The sequence below is a fragment of the Salvelinus alpinus genome, chromosome 16 (genome assembly GCF_045679555.1).
Source record: "Salvelinus alpinus chromosome 16, SLU_Salpinus.1, whole genome shotgun sequence".
Classification (NCBI taxonomy): Eukaryota; Metazoa; Chordata; class Actinopteri; order Salmoniformes; family Salmonidae; genus Salvelinus; species Salvelinus alpinus.
The window spans coordinates 52766437-52783936 of NC_092101.1; the positions used below are offsets into that span (position 1 = coordinate 52766437).

The 17500-nt window shown below is 44.3% G+C and overlaps 1 protein-coding gene across 1 annotated transcript in view; it reads left to right on the forward strand.

Moving 5' to 3' along the window:
- Positions 1-17500, forward strand: part of LOC139541675 (unconventional myosin-VIIa) — a 107348-nt gene that overhangs the window by 55719 nt on the left and 34129 nt on the right. Inside the window, exons 33-40 of the mRNA XM_071346595.1 lie at positions 2796-2977; positions 3598-3719; positions 7472-7626; positions 8026-8179; positions 11616-11771; positions 16009-16114; positions 17062-17175; positions 17404-17491. Of these exons, the coding sequence (XP_071202696.1) occupies positions 2796-2977; positions 3598-3719; positions 7472-7626; positions 8026-8179; positions 11616-11771; positions 16009-16114; positions 17062-17175; positions 17404-17491 (1077 nt within the window). The remainder of the gene's footprint in view (positions 1-2795; positions 2978-3597; positions 3720-7471; positions 7627-8025; positions 8180-11615; positions 11772-16008; positions 16115-17061; positions 17176-17403; positions 17492-17500) is intronic.

Consider the following 17500-nt stretch of genomic DNA (forward strand, 5'->3'; position numbering starts at 1 on the left):
CTGTGGCGCTGATGTTTAGGCCGAGGTATGTATAGTTTTTTGTGTGCTCTAGGGCAACAGTGTCTAGATGGAATTTGTGGTCCTGGTGACTGGACCTTTTTTGGAACACCATTATTTTGGTCTTACTGAGATTTACTGTCAGGGCCCAGGTCTGACAGAATCTGTGCAGAAGATCTAGGTGCTGCTGTAGGCCCTCCTTGGTTGGTGACAGAAGCACCAGATCATCAGCAAACAGTAGACATTTGACTTCAGAGTCTAGTAGGGTGAGGCCGGGTGCTGCAGACTGTTCTAGTGCCCGCGCCAATTCGTTGATATATATGTTGAAGAGGGTGGGGCTTAAGCTGCATCCCTGTCTCACCCCACGACCCTGTGTGAAGAAATGTGTGTGTTTTTTGCCAATTTTAACCGCACACTTGTTGTTTGTGTACATGGATTTTATAATGTCGTATGTTTTACCCCCAACACCACTTTCCATCAATTTGTATAGCAGACCCTCATGCCAAATTGAGTCGAAGGCTTTTTTGAAGTCAACAAAGCATGAGAAGACTTTGCCTTTGTTTTGGTTTGTTTGGTTGTCAATTAGGGTGTGTAGGGTGAATACATGGTCTGTTGTACGGTAATTTGGTAAAAAGCCAATTTGACATTTGCTCAGTACATTGTTTTCATTGAGGAAATGTACGAGTCTGCTGTTAATGATAATGCAGAGTATTTTCCCAAGGTTACTGTTGACGCATATTCCACGGTAGTTATTGGGGTCAAATTTGTCTCCACTTTTGTGGATTGGGGTGATCAGTCCTTGGTTCCAAATATTGGGGAAGATGCCAGAGCTAAGGACGATGTTAAAGAGTTTTAGTATAGCCAATTGGAATTTGTTGTCTGTATATTTGATCATTTCATTAAGGATACCATCAACACCACAGGCCTTTTTGGGTTGGAGGGTTTTTATTTTGTCCTGTAACTCGTTCAAGGTAATTGGAGAATCCAGTGGGTTCTGGTAGTCTTTAATAGTTGATTCTAGGATTTGTATTTGATCATGTATATGTTTTTGCTCTTTATTCTTTGTTATAGAGCCAAAAAGATTGGAGAAGTGGTTTACCCATACATCTCCATTTTGGATAGATAATTCTTCGTGTTGTTGTTTGTTTAGTGTTTTCCAATTTTCCCAGAAGTGGTTAGAGTCTATGGATTCTTCAATTACATTGAGCTGATTTCTGACGTGCTGTTCCTTCTTTTTCCGTAGTGTATTTCTGTATTGTTTTAGTGATTCACCATAGTGAAGGCGTAGACTCAGGTTTTCCGGGTCTCTATGTTTTTGGTTGGACAGGTTTCTCAATTTATTTCTTAGATTTTTGCATTCTTCATCAAACCATTTGTCATTGTTGTTCATTTTCTTTGGTTTTCTATTTGAGATTTTTAGATTTGACAGGGAAGCTGAGAGGTCAAATATACTGTTAAGATTTTCTACTGCCAAGTTTACACCTTCACTATTGCAGTGGAACGTTTTACCCAGGAAGTTGTCTAAAAGGGATTGAATTTGCTGTTGTCTAATTGTGTTTTGGTAGGTTTCCAAACTGCATTCCTTCCATCTATAGCATTTCTTAATGTTACTCAGTTCCTTTGGCTTTGATGTCTCATGATTGAGTATTGCTCTGTTCAAGTAGACTGTGATTTTGCTGTGGTCTGATAGGGGTGTCAGTGGGCTGACTGTGAACGCTCTGAGAGACTCTGGGTTGAGGTCAGTGATAAAGTAGTCTACAGTGTTACTGCCAAGAGATGAGCTATAGGTGAACCTACCATAGGAGTCTCCTCGAAACCTACCATTGACTACGTACATACCCAGCGTGCAACAGAGCTGCAGGAGTTGTGACCCGTTTTTGTTGGTTATGTTGTCATAGTTGTGCCTAGGGGGGCATATGGGGGAGGGAATGCTGTCACCTGCAGGCAGGTGTTTGTCCCCCTGTGTGCTGAGGGTGTCAGGTTCCTGTCCAGTTCTGGCATTTAGGTCGCCACAGACTAATACATGTCCCTGGGCCTGGAAATGATTGATTTCCTCCTTCAGGATGGAGAAGCTGTCTTCATTAAAGTATGGGGATTCTAGTGGTAGTCATGGTATGAACACATTGTCCCGCCCACTCTCACAAACCTACCAATGAAGTCATGGTATGAACACATTGTCCCGCCCACTCTCACAAACCTACCAATGAAGTCATGGTATGAACACATTGTCCCGCCCACTCTCACAAACCTACCAATGAAGTCATGGTATGAACACATTGTCCTGCCCACTCTCACCAAACCTACCAATGAAGTCATGGTATGAACGCATTGTCCCGCCCACTCTCACCAAACCTACTCTCTCTCTCTCTCTTCTTTCCCTCACTCTCTCTCTCTCTCTCTCTCTCTCTCTCTCTCTCTCTTCTTTCCCTCAGTCTCTCTCTAATTTGCTTTATTGGCATGACACAACAATGTACATATTGCCAAAGCTTTGGACATTTAAAACTGTAACAACAATAACCAAGGGTCAAAATAACCATACAGTGAACAATAACAATAAGCATACAGTAGAGGACATGTGCAGGTTGATTGGTCTGTCAGACATTGTCCCTCAACTTATGGCAGGCAGCAATGTAGTGCGCTGCCAACCCACAGCTGTCTGCATCCTCCCCCAACAGGACTGGTAGCCTATCCTCATCAGAGACGTCTTTGAAACCTTGAATAAGGGTTTCAAATTTGGGGAAATGAAACACTCTCTCTCTCTCTCTCTCTCTCTCTGTCTCTCTCTCTCTCTCATATAGACGACCCTACGTTCCTGAGCTTTAAGAAAGGAGAGCTGATAGTCCTCATTAAAGACGACGAGCTGACTGTCGGCCGCGGCTGGATCAAGGGCAAGAACGAACGCACCGGCAAGACGGGGGCGGTACCCACCGACGCTATCCTGGTCCTGCCCACTCTCACCAAACCTACCAATGAAGTCATGGTATGAACACATTGTCCTGCCCACTCTCACCAAACTTACCAATGAAGTCATGGTAGGAACACATTGTCCTGCCCACTCTCACCAAACTTACCAATGAAGTCATGGTAGGAACACATTGTCCCGCCCACTCTCACCAAACCTACCAATGAAGTCATGGTATGAACGCATTGTCCCGCCCACTCTCACCAAACCTACCAATGAAGTCATGGTATGAACGCATTGTCCCGCCCACTCTCACCAAACCTACCAATGAAGTCATGGTATGAACACATTGTCCTGCCCACTCTCACCAAACCTACCAATGAAGTCATGGTATGAACGCATTGTCCCGCCCACTCTCACCAAACCTACCAATGAAGTCATGGTATGAACACATTGTCCTGCCCACTCTCACCAAACCTACCACTGAAGTCATGGTAGGAACTCATGTTCTTGTTTTACTATCTAAGTTGAAATATGGGCTGAAGAAATCGATCCTTCACTTTCCTCTTACTGCTATTGATGATGCTATTTTGAAGAAGGTTTTATTCATTATGATTTGTAGTTGTTTTACCTTCCTTATTTCAATACACTGATCATTATCAGTCAGGTTAAATTACTAACATGTAAAATGTTTCCAGAGTCTTCTTAACCTGTCACCTGACCAGAGGAAGAGCATCATGGCAGCCAATCAGAAGGAGACAGGCACCGTGGAGCGAGTGGCCCCCGTGTCCCTCAAAGAGTTCTCCTATGAGTACTTCAGGTAACAGTTCTCCTATGAGTACTTCAGGTACAGTTCTCCTATGAGTACTTCAGGTACAGTTCTCCTATGAGTACTTCAGGTACAGTTCTCCTATGAGTACTTCAGGTACAGTTCTCCTATGAGTACTTCAGGTACAGTTCTCCTATGAGTACTTCAGGTACAGTTCTCCTATGAGTACTTCAGGTACAGTTCTCCTATGAGTACTTCAGGTACAGTTCTCCTATGAGTACTTCAGGTACAGTTCTCCTATGAGTACTTCAGGTACAGTTCTCCTATGAGTACTTCAGGTACAGTTCTCCTATGAGTACTTCAGGTACAGTTCTCCTATGAGTACTTCAGGTAACAGTTCTCCTATGAGTACTTCAGGTACAGTTCTCCTATGAGTACTTCAGGTACAGTTCTCCTATGAGTACTTCAGGTACAGTTCTCCTATGAGTACTTCAGGTACAGTTCTCCTATGAGTACTTCAGGTAACAGTTCTCCTATGAGTACTTCAGGTAACAGTTCTCCTATGAGTACTTCAGGTACAGTTCTCCTATGAGTACTTCAGGTAACAGTTCTCCTATGAGTACTTCAGGTAACAGTTCTCCTATGAGTACTTCAGGTACAGTTCTCCTATGAGTACTTCAGGTACAGTTCTCCTATGAGTACTTCAGGTACAGTTCTCCTATGAGTACTTCAGGTACAGTTCTCCTATGAGTACTTCAGGTAACAGTTCTCCTATGAGTACTTCAGGTACAGTTCTCCTATGAGTACTTCAGGTACAGTTCTCCTATGAGTACTTCAGGTAACAGTTCTCCTACCAGTACTTCAGGTACAGTTCTCCTATGAGTACTTCAGGTAACAGTTCTCCTATGAGTACTTCAGGTACAGTTCTCCTATGAGTACTTCAGGTAACAGTTCTCCTATGAGTACTTCAGGTACAGTTCTCCTATGAGTACTTCAGGTACAGTTCTCCTATGAGTATTTCAGGTAACAGTTCTCCTATGAGTACTTCAGGTACAGTTCTCCTATGAGTACTTCAGGTAACAGTTCTCCTATGAGTACTTCAGGTACAGTTCTCCTATGAGTACTTCAGGTACAGTTCTCCTATGAGTACTTCAGGTACAGTTCTCCTATGAGTACTTCAGGTAACAGTTCTCCTATGAGTACTTCAGGTACAGTTCTCCTATGAGTACTTCAGGTACAGTTCTCCTATGAGTACTTCAGGTAACAGTTCTCCTACCAGTACTTCAGGTACAGTTCTCCTACCAGTACTTCAGGTACAGTTCTCCTATGAGTACTTCAGGTACAGTTCTCCTATGAGTACTTCAGGTAACAGTTCTCCTATGAGTACTTCAGGTACAGTTCTCCTATGAGTACTTCAGGTACAGTTCTCCTATGAGTACTTCAGGTAACAGTTCTCCTATGAGTACTTCAGGTACAGTTCTCCTATGAGTACTTCAGGTAACAGTTCTCCTATGAGTACTTCAGGTACAGTTCTCCTATGAGTACTTCAGGTACAGTTCTCCTATGAGTACTTCAGGTACAGTTCTCCTATGAGTACTTCAGGTAACAGTTCTCCTATGAGTACTTCAGGTAACAGTTCTCCTATGAGTACTTCAGGTAACAGTTCTCCTATGAGTACTTCAGGTAACAGTTCTCCTATGAGTACTTCAGGTACAGTTCTCCTATGAGTACTTCAGGTAACAGTTCTCCTATGAGTACTTCAGGTAACAGTTCTCCTATGAGTACTTCAGGTACAGTTCTCCTATGAGTACTTCAGGTAACAGTTCTCCTATGAGTACTTCAGGTAACAGTTCTCCTATGAGTACTTCAGGTAACAGTTCTCCTATGAGTACTTCAGGTACAGTTCTCCTATGAGTACTTCAGGTAACAGTTCTCCTACCAGTACTTCAGGTACAGTTCTCCTATGAGTACTTCAGGTAACAGTTCTCCTATGAGTACTTCAGGTACAGTTCTCCTATGAGTACTTCAGGTAACAGTTCTCCTACCAGTACTTCAGGTACATTTCTCCTATGAGTACTTCAGGTAACAGTTCTCCTATGAGTACTTCAGGTAACAGTTCTCCTATGAGTACTTCAGGTACAGTTCTCCTATGAGTACTTCAGGTACAGTTCTCCTATGAGTACTTCAGGTACAGTTCTCCTATGAGTACTTCAGGTAACAGTTCTCCTATAAGTACTTCAGGTAACAGTTCTCCTATGAGTACTTCAGGTACAGTTCTCCTATGAGTACTTCAGGTAACAGTTCTCCTATGAGTACTTCAGGTACAGTTCTCCTATGAGTACTTCAGGTACAGTTCTCCTATGAGTACTTCAGGTAACAGTTCTCCTATGAGTACTTCAGGTAACAGTTCTCCTATGAGTACTTCAGGTAACAGTTCTCCTATGAGTACTTCAGGTACAGTTCTCCTATGAGTACTTCAGGTAACAGTTCTCCTATGAGTACTTCAGGTAACAGTTCTCCTATGAGTACTTCAGGTAACAGTTCTCCTACCAGTACTCCAGGTAACAGTACTCCTATGAGTACTTCAGGTAACAGTTCTCCTACGAGTACTTCAGGTAACAGTTCTCCTACGAGTACTTCAGGTAACAGTTCTCCTACGAGTACTTCAGGTAACAGTTCTCCTACCAGTACTTCAGGTAACAGTTCTCCTACCAGTACTTCAGGTAACAGTTCTCCTATGAGTACTTCAGGTACAGTTCTCCTATGAGTACTTCAGGTAACAGTTCTCCTATGAGTACTTCAGGTAACAGTTCTCCTACCAGTACTCCAGGTAACAGTACTCCTATGAGTACTTCAGGTACAGTTCTCCTATGAGTACTTCAGGTACAGTTCTCCTATGAGTACTTCAGGTACAGTTCTCCTACGAGTACTTCAGGTAACAGTTCTCCTACGAGTACTTCAGGTAACAGTTCTCCTACGAGTACTTCAGGTAACAGTTCTCCTATGAGTACTTCAGGTAACAGTTCTCCTATGAGTACTTCAGCTAACAGTACTCCTACCAGTACTTCAGGTAACAGTACTCCTATGAGTACTTCAGGTACAGTTCTCCTATGAGTACTTCAGGTAACAGTACTCCTACCAGTACTTCAGGTAACAGTTCTCCTACCAGTACTTCAGGTAACAGTACTCCTATGAGTACTTCAGGTAACAGTTCTCCTACCAGTACTTCAGGTAACAGTTCTCCTATGAGTACTTCAGGTAACAGTACTCCTATGAGTACTTCAGGTAACAGTTCTCCTACCAGTACTTCAGGTAACAGTTCTCCTATGAGTACTTCAGGTAACAGTACTCCTATGAGTACTTCAGGTAACAGTTCTCCTACCAGTACTTCAGGTAACAGTTCTCCTATGAGTACTTCAGGTAACAGTACTCCTATGAGTACTTCAGGTAACAGTTCTCCTATGAGTACTTCAGGTACAGTTCTCCTATGAGTACTTCAGGTAACAGTTCTCCTATGAGTACTTCAGGTAACAGTTCTCCTATGAGTACTTCAGGTAACAGTTCTCCTATGAGTACTTCAGGTAACAGTTCTCCTATGAGTACTTCAGGTAACAGAGAAACTTCTAATACGATATTAACAGAAAAGTGATAATAGTATAGCCAATAATATTTAGATATATATGGTATAGAACTAACACGATGCAATATATAATAAAATATTATATATATAGTAATATATATATGGAAAATCATCCTGATTTTAACAGCTCCTAAAAGTTCTGTGCTTCTGTCTGTCCGTCCAGGCAGCCCATCAAGGACGTGAACCGTCAGGTGATCTCTAAGAACGTGGCCCCTGAGAGGCTGTGGGTCAACTCCAGGGAGCCAATCAAACAGCCCCTTCTTAAGAAGCTGGCGGGGAACTCTGAGCTCAGCCACCGAGCCTGCCTGGCCTTCACTGATATCCTTTAAATGATAGATGTACTACCTTCTCACCGACAGATGACTTCAACATTATCTTCAAGAGCATCTTTGGAATCGCCTCAACATTGCATTTTTTTTCTTAGTAATTTAGCAAGTACTCTTATCTAGAGTGACATATTCTGGTCCTCAGTGACGTCCTTCCTGAAGAAAATAAAACGTAGTCGCTACCTCGCTTTCTATTCAGACCCAAAGTGCATGGACAGCGGTGCGGACTGAAGATGCTAAATATACATGATATGTGGAAAAACCAGTTGCACTTATTGTACGTGTCTAAATGTGTTAAATGTATTTTTGTGGTAGGATGGCAAATGACATGCAGTTTGTTTAAATACAGTTTTCAGAGATGTGTTCCTACCAGTCCTTGACCTGTGTGTACCTATCCTGAAGTACATGGGGGACTACCCCACAAAGCAGATACAGAGTCCTCTAGAGTTGACAGACCAGATCTTTGGCCCAGCCACCAAGGACGAGGCCCTGAGAGACGAGATCTACTGTCAGATCATGAAACAGATGACCAGCAACAACAACAGGTAGACTGTTAGGGCCTGTACAACAACAGGTAGACTGTTAGGGCAACAGGTAGTCTGTTAGGGCCTGTACAACAACAGGTAGACTGTTAGGGCCTGTACAACAACAGGTAGACTGTTAGGGCCTGTACAACAACAGGTAGACTGTTAGGGCCTGTACAACAACAGGTAGACTGTTAGGGCAACAGGTAGTCTGTTAGGGCCTGTACAACAACAGGTAGACTGTTAGGGCCTGTACAACAACAGGTAGACTGTTAGGGCCTGTACAACAACAGGTAGACTGTTAGGGCAACAGGTAGTCTGTTAGGGCCTGTACAACAACAGGTAGACTGTTAGGGCAACAGGTAGACTGTTAGGGCCTGTACAACAACAGGTAGACTGTTAGGGCAACAGGTAGTCTGTTAGGGCCTGTACAACAACAGGTAGACTGTTAGGGCCTGTACAACAACAGGTAGACTGTTAGGGCCTGTACAACAACAGGTAGACTGTTAGGGCAACAGGTAGACTGTTAGGGCCTGTACAACAACAGGTAGACTGTTAGGGCCTGTACAACAACAGGTAGACTGTTAGGGCCTGTACAACAACAGGTAGACTGTTAGGGCAACAGGTAGACTGTTAGGGCCTGTACAACAACAGGTAGACTGTTGGGGCCTGTACAACAACAGGTAGACTGTTGGGGCCTGTACAACAACAGGTAGACTGTTAGGGCCTGTACAACAACAGGTAGACTGTTAGGGCCTGTACAACAACAGGTAGACTGTTGGGGCCTGTACAACAACAGGTAGACTGTTAGGGCCTGCTTCCCAGACGCGGATATAGATTAGCAAAGACAAAAAATATGAAATGTTCAATGGAGATTCTTAATGTCAGTCCAGGGGTAGACTTAATCTGTGTAAATCATGAGGGGCTTTTTAACTGTAATCTAAATACATGGTAGAATGAACCCTTTTGCGAAAGTTCGGAGGAGAGGACATCAGAGGAGAGGACAACAGAAGACAACGGAGGAGAGGACAACAGAAGACAACGGAGGAGAGGACATCAGAGGAGAGGACAACAGAGGAGAGGACAACAGAAGACAACGGAGGAGAGGACAACGGAGGAGAGGACAACAGAAGATAACAGAGGAGAGGACAACGGAGGAGAGGACAACGGAGGAGAGGACAACGGAGGAGAGGACAACGGAGGAGAGGACAACAGAAGACAACGGAGGAGAGGACATCAGAGGAGAGGACAACAGAGGAGAGGACAACAGAAGACAACGGAGGAGAGGACAACGGAGGAGAGGACAACAGAAGACAACAGAGGAGAGGACAACGGAGGAGAGGACAACAGAAGACAACAGAGGAGAGGACAACAGAATACAACAGAGGATAGGACAACAGAAGACAACAGAGGAGAGGACAACAGAAGACAACAGCGGAAAGGACAACAGAGGAGAGGACAACAGAGGAGAGGACAACAGAGGAGAGGACAACGGAGGAGATGACAACAGAAGACAACGGAGGAGAGGACATCAGAGGAGAGGACAACAGAAGACAACGGAGGAGAGGACATCAGAGGAGAGGACAACAGAGGAGAGGACAACAGAGGAGAGGACAACAGAGGAGAGGACAACAGAAGAGAGGACAACAGAAGAGAGGACAACAGAAGACAACAGAGGAGAGGACAACAAAAGACAACGGAGGAGAGGACAACGGAGGAGAGGACAACGGAGGAGAGGACAACGGAGGAGAGGACATCAGAGGAGAGGACAACAGAAGACAACGGAGGAGAGGACAACAGAAGACAACAGAGGAGAGGACAACGGAGGAGAGGACAACAGAAGACAACAGAGGAGAGGACAACAAAAGACAACGGAGGAGAGGACAACGGAGGAGAGGACAACGGAGGTGAGGACATCAGAGGAGAGGACAACAGAGGAGAGGACAACAGAAGACAACAGAGGAGAGGACAACGGAGGAGAGGACAACAGAAGACAACAGAGGAGAGGACAACAGAAGACAACAGAGGAGAGGACAACAGAAGACAACGGAGGTGAGGACAACAGAGGAGAGGACAGCAGAGGAGAGGACAACAGAGAGGACAACGGAGGAGAGGACAACAGAAGACAACAGAGGAGAGGACAACAGAAGACAACAGAGGAGAGGACGACAGAAGACAACGGAGGAGAGGACAACAGAGGAGAGGACAACAGAGGAGAGGACAATAGAGGAGAGGACAACGGAGGAGAGGACAACAGAAGACAACGGAGGAGAGGACATCAGAGGAGAGGACAACAGAAGACAACGGAGGAGAGGACATCAGAGGAGAGGACAACAGAGGAGAGGACAACGGAGGAGGGACAACAGAAGACAACGGAGGAGGGACAACAGAAGACAACAGAGGAGAGGACAACAGAAGACAACAGAGGAGAGGACAACAGAGGAGAGGACAACAGAGGAGAGGACAACGGAGGAGAGGACAACAGAGGAGAGGACAACGGAGGAGAGGACAACGGAGGAGAGGACAACGGAGGAGAGGACAACGGAGGAGAGGACAACGGAGGAGAGGACAACAGAGGAGAGGACAACAGAGGAGAGGACAACAGAGGAGAGGACAACAGAGGAGAGGACAACAGAAGACAACAGAGAGGATAACAGAGGAAAAGACAACAGAGGAAAGGACATTTTTTTTTGCAAAAATGTGGGGCTCAAAACAGGTGGGGCCCCACCTGCCTTAATGACGGGTCGCCACTGCTCCTATACGTAGATGGGAGGTTGTACAACACAGGGGGAAGAAGAGTTTTTCCTAATGTGGTGTTGCTGAGTCTGTAACAATGATGTTGTAACATCGCCAGCCCAGGTTCAGTTTGTAGCAGGACTGCAGCTGCTGTGGCTGTGCTGTGGTCTCTGATGATGATAATGATGGTGTTGTTGTTGTTGTTAGGTTCAGCAGGACTAGCAGCTACTGTGGTGTTGTTGTTAGGTTCAGCAGGACTAGCAGCTACTGTGGTGTTGTTGTTAGGTTCAGCAGGACTAGCAGCTACTGTGGTGTTGTTGTTAGGTTCAGCAGGACTAGCAGCTACTGTGGTGTTGTTGTTAGGTTCAGCAGGACTAGCAGCTACTGTGGTGTTGTTGTTAGGTTCAGCAGGACTAGCAGCTACTGTGGTGTTGTTGTTAGGTTCAGCAGGACTAGCAGCTACTGTGGTGTTGTTGTTAGGTTCAGCAGGACTAGCAGCTACTGTGGTGTTGTTGTTAGGTTCAGCAGGACTAGCAGCTACTGTGGTGTTGTTGTTAGGTTCAGCAGGACTAGCAGCTACTGTGGTGTTGTTGTTAGGTTCAGCAGGACTAGCAGCTACTGTGGTGTTGTCGTTAGGTTCAGTTTGGAGCAGGACTAGCAGCTACTGTGTCTGTGTTGTTGTCTCTGATGATGATAATGATGGTGTTGATGTTGGTGTTAGGTTCAGTTTGGAGCAGGGCTGGCAGCTGCTGTGGCTGTGCTGTGGTCTCTTCCCCCCAAGCCAGTCGCTGCTCAAACACACCCAGCGCTTCCTGGAGTCCCGACGGCGTGAAGTCCTGGCCCCCGACTGTCTACAGCGCCTACAGGGATCACTGAGGTACATGAGCACATCAAACACTGAATGTCTTCACTTACTGTACCTATTATGCTGGCCTAGTAGACTGTATCTCCTCAACCCCATTAGAGGAGGTCTATTAGACTGTATCTCCTCAACCCCATTAGAGGAGGTCTATTAGACTGTATCTCCTCAACCCCATTAGAGGAGGTCTATTAGACTGTATCTCCTCAACCCCATTAGAGGAGGTCTATTAGACTGTATCTCCTCAACCCCATTAGAGGAGGTCTATTAGACTGTATCTCCTCAACCCCATTAGAGGAGGTCTATTAGACTGTATCTCCTCAACCCCAATAGAGGAGGTCTATTAGACTGTATCTCCTCAACCCCAATAGAGGAGGTCTGTATCTCCTCAACCCCATTAGAGGAGGTCTGTATCTCCTCAACCCCATTAGAGGAGGTCTATTAGACTGTATCTCCTCAACCCCATTAGAGGAGGTCTATTAGACTGTATCTCCTCAACCCCATTAGAGGAGGTCTGTATCTCCTCAACCCCATTAGAGGAGGCCTAGTAGACTGTATCTCCTCAACCCCATTAGAGGAGGTCTATTAGACTGTATCTCCTCAACCCCATTAGAGGAGGTCTATTAGACTGTATCTCCTCAACCCCAATAGAGGAGGTCTGTATCTCCTCAACCCCATTAGAGGAGGTCTGTATCTCCTCAACCCCATTAGAGGAGGTCTATTAGACTGTATCTCCTCAACCCCATTAGAGGAGGTCTATTAGACTGTATCTCCTCAACCCCATTAGAGGAGGTCTATTAGACTGTATCTCCTCAACCCCATTAGAGGAGGTCTACTAGACTGTATCTCCTCAACCCCATTAGAGGAGGTCTATTAGACTGTATCTCCTCAACCCCATTAGAGGAGGTCTGTATCTCCCCAACCCCATTAGAGGAGGTCTATTAGACTGTATCTCCTCAACCCCATTAGAGGAGGTCTATTAGACTGTATCTCCTCAACCCCATTAGAGGAGGTCTATTAGACTGTATCTCCTCAACCCCATTAGAGGAGGTCTATTAGACTGTATCTCCTCAGTCCAGGGGTTCTTCAAGTTTTTTCAGCCTGGGACCCAATTTAGAAATGTTGTTTTCCTGGGTCCCAAGTTAAGGTAAATATGCAACTATACATACATTTCGGTACATTTCATTGCCCTTATGCCTAAAACAAATGCAATATAGACAGAAACAAATAACAATGAAATGAAATACCCATATAGCTAGTCATGTTTATTTCCCCCATTAAAAAACTCTTGCATATCTGTCTAGGTTGGACCTGTTGCTGCTAACATACAATACATCATTTACATTCTGAACTGGAACAAACTGGTTGATCACATCACACAGATGAATAACAGAACACACACAGGCTTAGTGCAACACTAAGACACAGTACAGATGAACAATGATCAGGTCTACTGTACATCTTACTGTAGAAATTACTGTACATCTTACTGTCGAAATTACTGTACATCTTACTGTACATCTTACTATAGAAATTACTGTACATCTTACTGTAGAAATTACTGTACATCTTACTGTAGAAATTACTGTACATCTTACTGTACATCTTACTATATAAATTACTGTACATCTTACTATAGAAATTACTGTACATCTTACTGTAGAAATTACTGTACATCTTACTGTACATCTTACTATAGAAATTACTGTACATCTTACTGTAGAAATTACTGTACATCTTACTGTACATCTTACTGTACATCTTACTGTAGAAATTACTGTACATCTTACTATAGAAATTACTGTGCATCTTACTATAGAAATTACTGTACATCTTACTGTAGAAATTACTGTACATCTTACTGTAGAAATTACTGTACATCTTATTGTAGAAATTACTGTACATCTTACTATAGAAATTACTGTACATCTTACTATAGAAATTACTGTACATCTTACTATAGAAATTACTGTACATCTTACTATAGAAATTACTGTACATCTTACTGTAGAAATTACTGTACATCTTACTGTAGAAATTACTGTACATCTTACTGTAGAAATTACTGTACATCTTACTGTAGAAATTACTGTACATCTTATTGTAGAAATTACTGTACATCTTACTATAGAAATTACTGTACATCTTACTGTAGAAATTACTGTACATCTTACTGTAGAAATTACTGTACATCTTATTGTAGAAATTACTGTACATCTTACTATAGAAATTACTGTACATCTTACTATAGAAATTACTGTACATCTTACTGTAGAAATTACTGTACATCTTACTGTACATCTTACTGTACATCTTACTGTAGAAAGAAAGTCTAGTTTGGAACTGTTGCTGTTTAAAAAAATACAAAACATTAAAAAATATATCTGAACGAGAATAAACTGATTAATCACATCACACACACACACACACACACACACACCCACACACACACACACACACACACACACACACACACACACACACACACACACACACACACACACACACACACACAGTCCCAATGAGAGGTCTGTGGCTGGTTGAAGTTTTCAACGAGTATGTCTATTCTGGGCTCAGTTTTTGACACTGCAGCACAAAAGTGATGCTCAGCATTGAGTCTGTTTCTGTACTTGTTATTTTTTTTAAGTATGTAAGAGTTGAGAACCCCGTCTCGTAGTGCCAAACTGGACCAGAACATCTACTGCTTTCTCAGTCAAGCAGGAGACCACTTCCTGCTGTAGATGAGCAACCCAGGACTGTGTGAGTCGGTTCTCAGTCAGGCAGGAGACCACTTCCTGCTGTAGATGAGCAACCCAGGACTGTGTGAATCGGTTCTCAGTCAGGCAGGAGACCACTTCCTGCTGTAGATGAACAACCCAGAACTGTGACTGGGTTTACCTAAAGAAGCATCTTGCTTTAATCAGTTCATTCCAGTTCAGAATAACAATTATTATTGTATTTTAACAGCAACAGTTCCAACCTAGACTAGTTTTCAACAATCATTTCTACAGTAAGATGTACAGTAGGCCTGATCATTTTTTCATCTTCATGTACTGTTACTTAGGGTTGCCCTATCAGTAACTAGCTTGCTTTGGCGAATGTTAGCTATTAGCTGTGTACAAGGCCAGGGGATTGTTTGAAAGAGAAACTCACATCTACTACTATGATAGTTAGTACTCTCTTATTTCTGCTTATCATCACCTGTTATAAAATGACAACAATGCCTCGCTAGCTGACTTACTTATCCCCTGTCGAAGTAGCTTCCTGAAGCATCCTGCCCTGTTCTGATAGAACTCCCTGGGTTTACCGTCATGCTGTGGGTGTTTCGGTCAGGACGTATTGTTTTATTCATTTGTTCGTTATATGAGAGACTCGTTACTAAGCACAAAACACATGGTGGGCGCTCCTCGTTATAAGTTTCTATGAAAGAGAGAGAAAGTCATCGCTGTATTTGCGTTTCATAACAATTGAGCTCAGTCAGAACTTGTGGCTAACATGAGTCCATTTGATGACAGCGGTGAGTGATGGCCAGGGGGAATGACACGTCAGTGGCTGACAGCGCATCGTCTGCTGCCTGAACCACAGCGCTGCGATCTTCAAAAATAACCTACAGAAAAAAAAGATCCGGTGAACCGCGAAGCACACCGGCATCTCCCTCTCACACTCGCTCAGCTGCCAAACTGAGCAGAGACCGCTGCTAAAACAGAGAGTGCAGATGCACTTGGCCAAATCACTAATTCATGAAATAGTTATACATTTACTTTGACACGTCGCGACCTACCGTTAACAGGTCGTGACGTGCCAGAGTAAATTTATAACTATTTTATTAATTACTGATTTGGCCAAGAGTGTGGTGCCTAGTAACACCAAGGTTATTGGTTCAGTTCTAGCAGGCATCAGGTGAAGGTGGTTGGTTAGGGTTAGAGGTGAAGGTGGTTGGTTAGGGTTAGAGGTTAAGGTGGTTGTACTGTAACGTGTGTTATCTATCAGGATAGAGCCCAGGAAGCTGCCTCCTCACCAGGTGGAGGTTAGGGTTAGAGGTTAAGGTGGTTGTACTGTAATGTGTGTTATCTATCAGGATAGAGCCCAGGAAGCTGCCTCCTCACCAGGTGGAGGTTAGGGTTAGAGGTTAAGGTGGTTATACTGTAACGTGTGTTATCTATCAGGATAGAGCCCAGGAAGCTGCCTCCTCACCAGGTGGTTGGTTAGGGTTAGAGGTTAAGGTGGTTGTACTGTAACGTGTGTTATCTATCAGGATAGAGCCCAGGAAGCTGCCTCCTCACCAGGTGGAGATAGATGCCATTCAGCAGAACTCCACCCAGATCTTCCACAAGGTCCACTTCCCCAACGACACGGAGGAGGTAAAGAGCCCTGCGCCATGACGGGTTACTCTGACAAGTGCTAAGCTAAACTTCTCATAATTTGTACAAAAAAAAACATGTACAGTCCCTTTCATAAACACTGGTCCTTTGAGCTGGATCGGAACAATTGTCCAGGCAAATGGTGTTCCTTTTGTTGCACCTGTATAGAACCTGTACTGAACTGTACTGTATGTCCCCTGGGGTTGCTTCCTCTAATATCCCTCACATCCCTACTCCCTGGGGATCCTTCCACTAATATCCCCCACATCCCTACTCCCTGGGGATCCTTCCACTAATATCCCTCACATCCCTACTCCCTGGGGATCCTTCAACTAATATCCCTCACATCCCTACTCCCTGGGGATCCTTCCACTAATATCCCTCACATCCCTACTCCCTGGGGATCCTTCCACTAATATCTCTCACATCCCTAATCCCTGGGGATCCTTCCACTAATATCTCTCACATCCCTACTCCCTGGGGATCCTTCCACTAATATCCCTCACATCCCTACTCCCTGGGGATCCTTCCACTAATATCCCTCACATCCCTACTCCCTGGGGATCTTTCCACTAATATCTCTCACATCCCTACTCCCTGGGGATCCTTCCACTAATATCCCTCACATCCCTACTCCCTGGGGATTCTTCCACTAATATCTCTCACATCCCTAATCCCTGGGGATCCTTCCACTAATATCTCTCACATCCCTACTCCCTGGGGATCCTTCCACTAATATCCCTCACATCCCTACTCCCTGGGGATCCTTCCACTAATATCCCTCACATCCCTACTCCCTGGGGATCTTTCCACTAATATCTCTCACATCCCTACTCCCTGGGGATCCTTCCACTAATATCCCTCACATCCCTACTCCCTGGGGATTCTTCCACTAATATCCCTCACATCCCTACTCCCTGGGGTTCCTGTTCCTCTTCCCTCTGTAGATCTTTGAGGTGAACACCAGTACTAGAATCAGGGACCTCTGTCAGACCATCTCCACCAAGCTCCAGCTGGTGTCATCTGACGGCTTCAGCATCTTCGTCAAAACACCCGACAAGGTTTGTCATCGATATAACAATATCATCCATAAATGTCATTATAACAGACTCCTGATGACCTCAAGTGATTCATAGTAGCCTGGTTCCCCTGGACTGATATGGTCTTTGGCAAGACAGCACGAACAGATCTGGGACCAGGCTAGATTCTGATCTCAGATATACAAGTAGAACGTTGTTTTTTTACAGTCTCTAGTTTGCGTGACGTCCTTTTGTCCCTATGTCGTCCAGGTTCTCAGTCTGAATGATTCAGACTACTTCTTTGACAGCCTGAGACAGATCACTGATTGGTCCAAGAAGGCCAAGAGTGTCAAAGAGGGTAAGATAA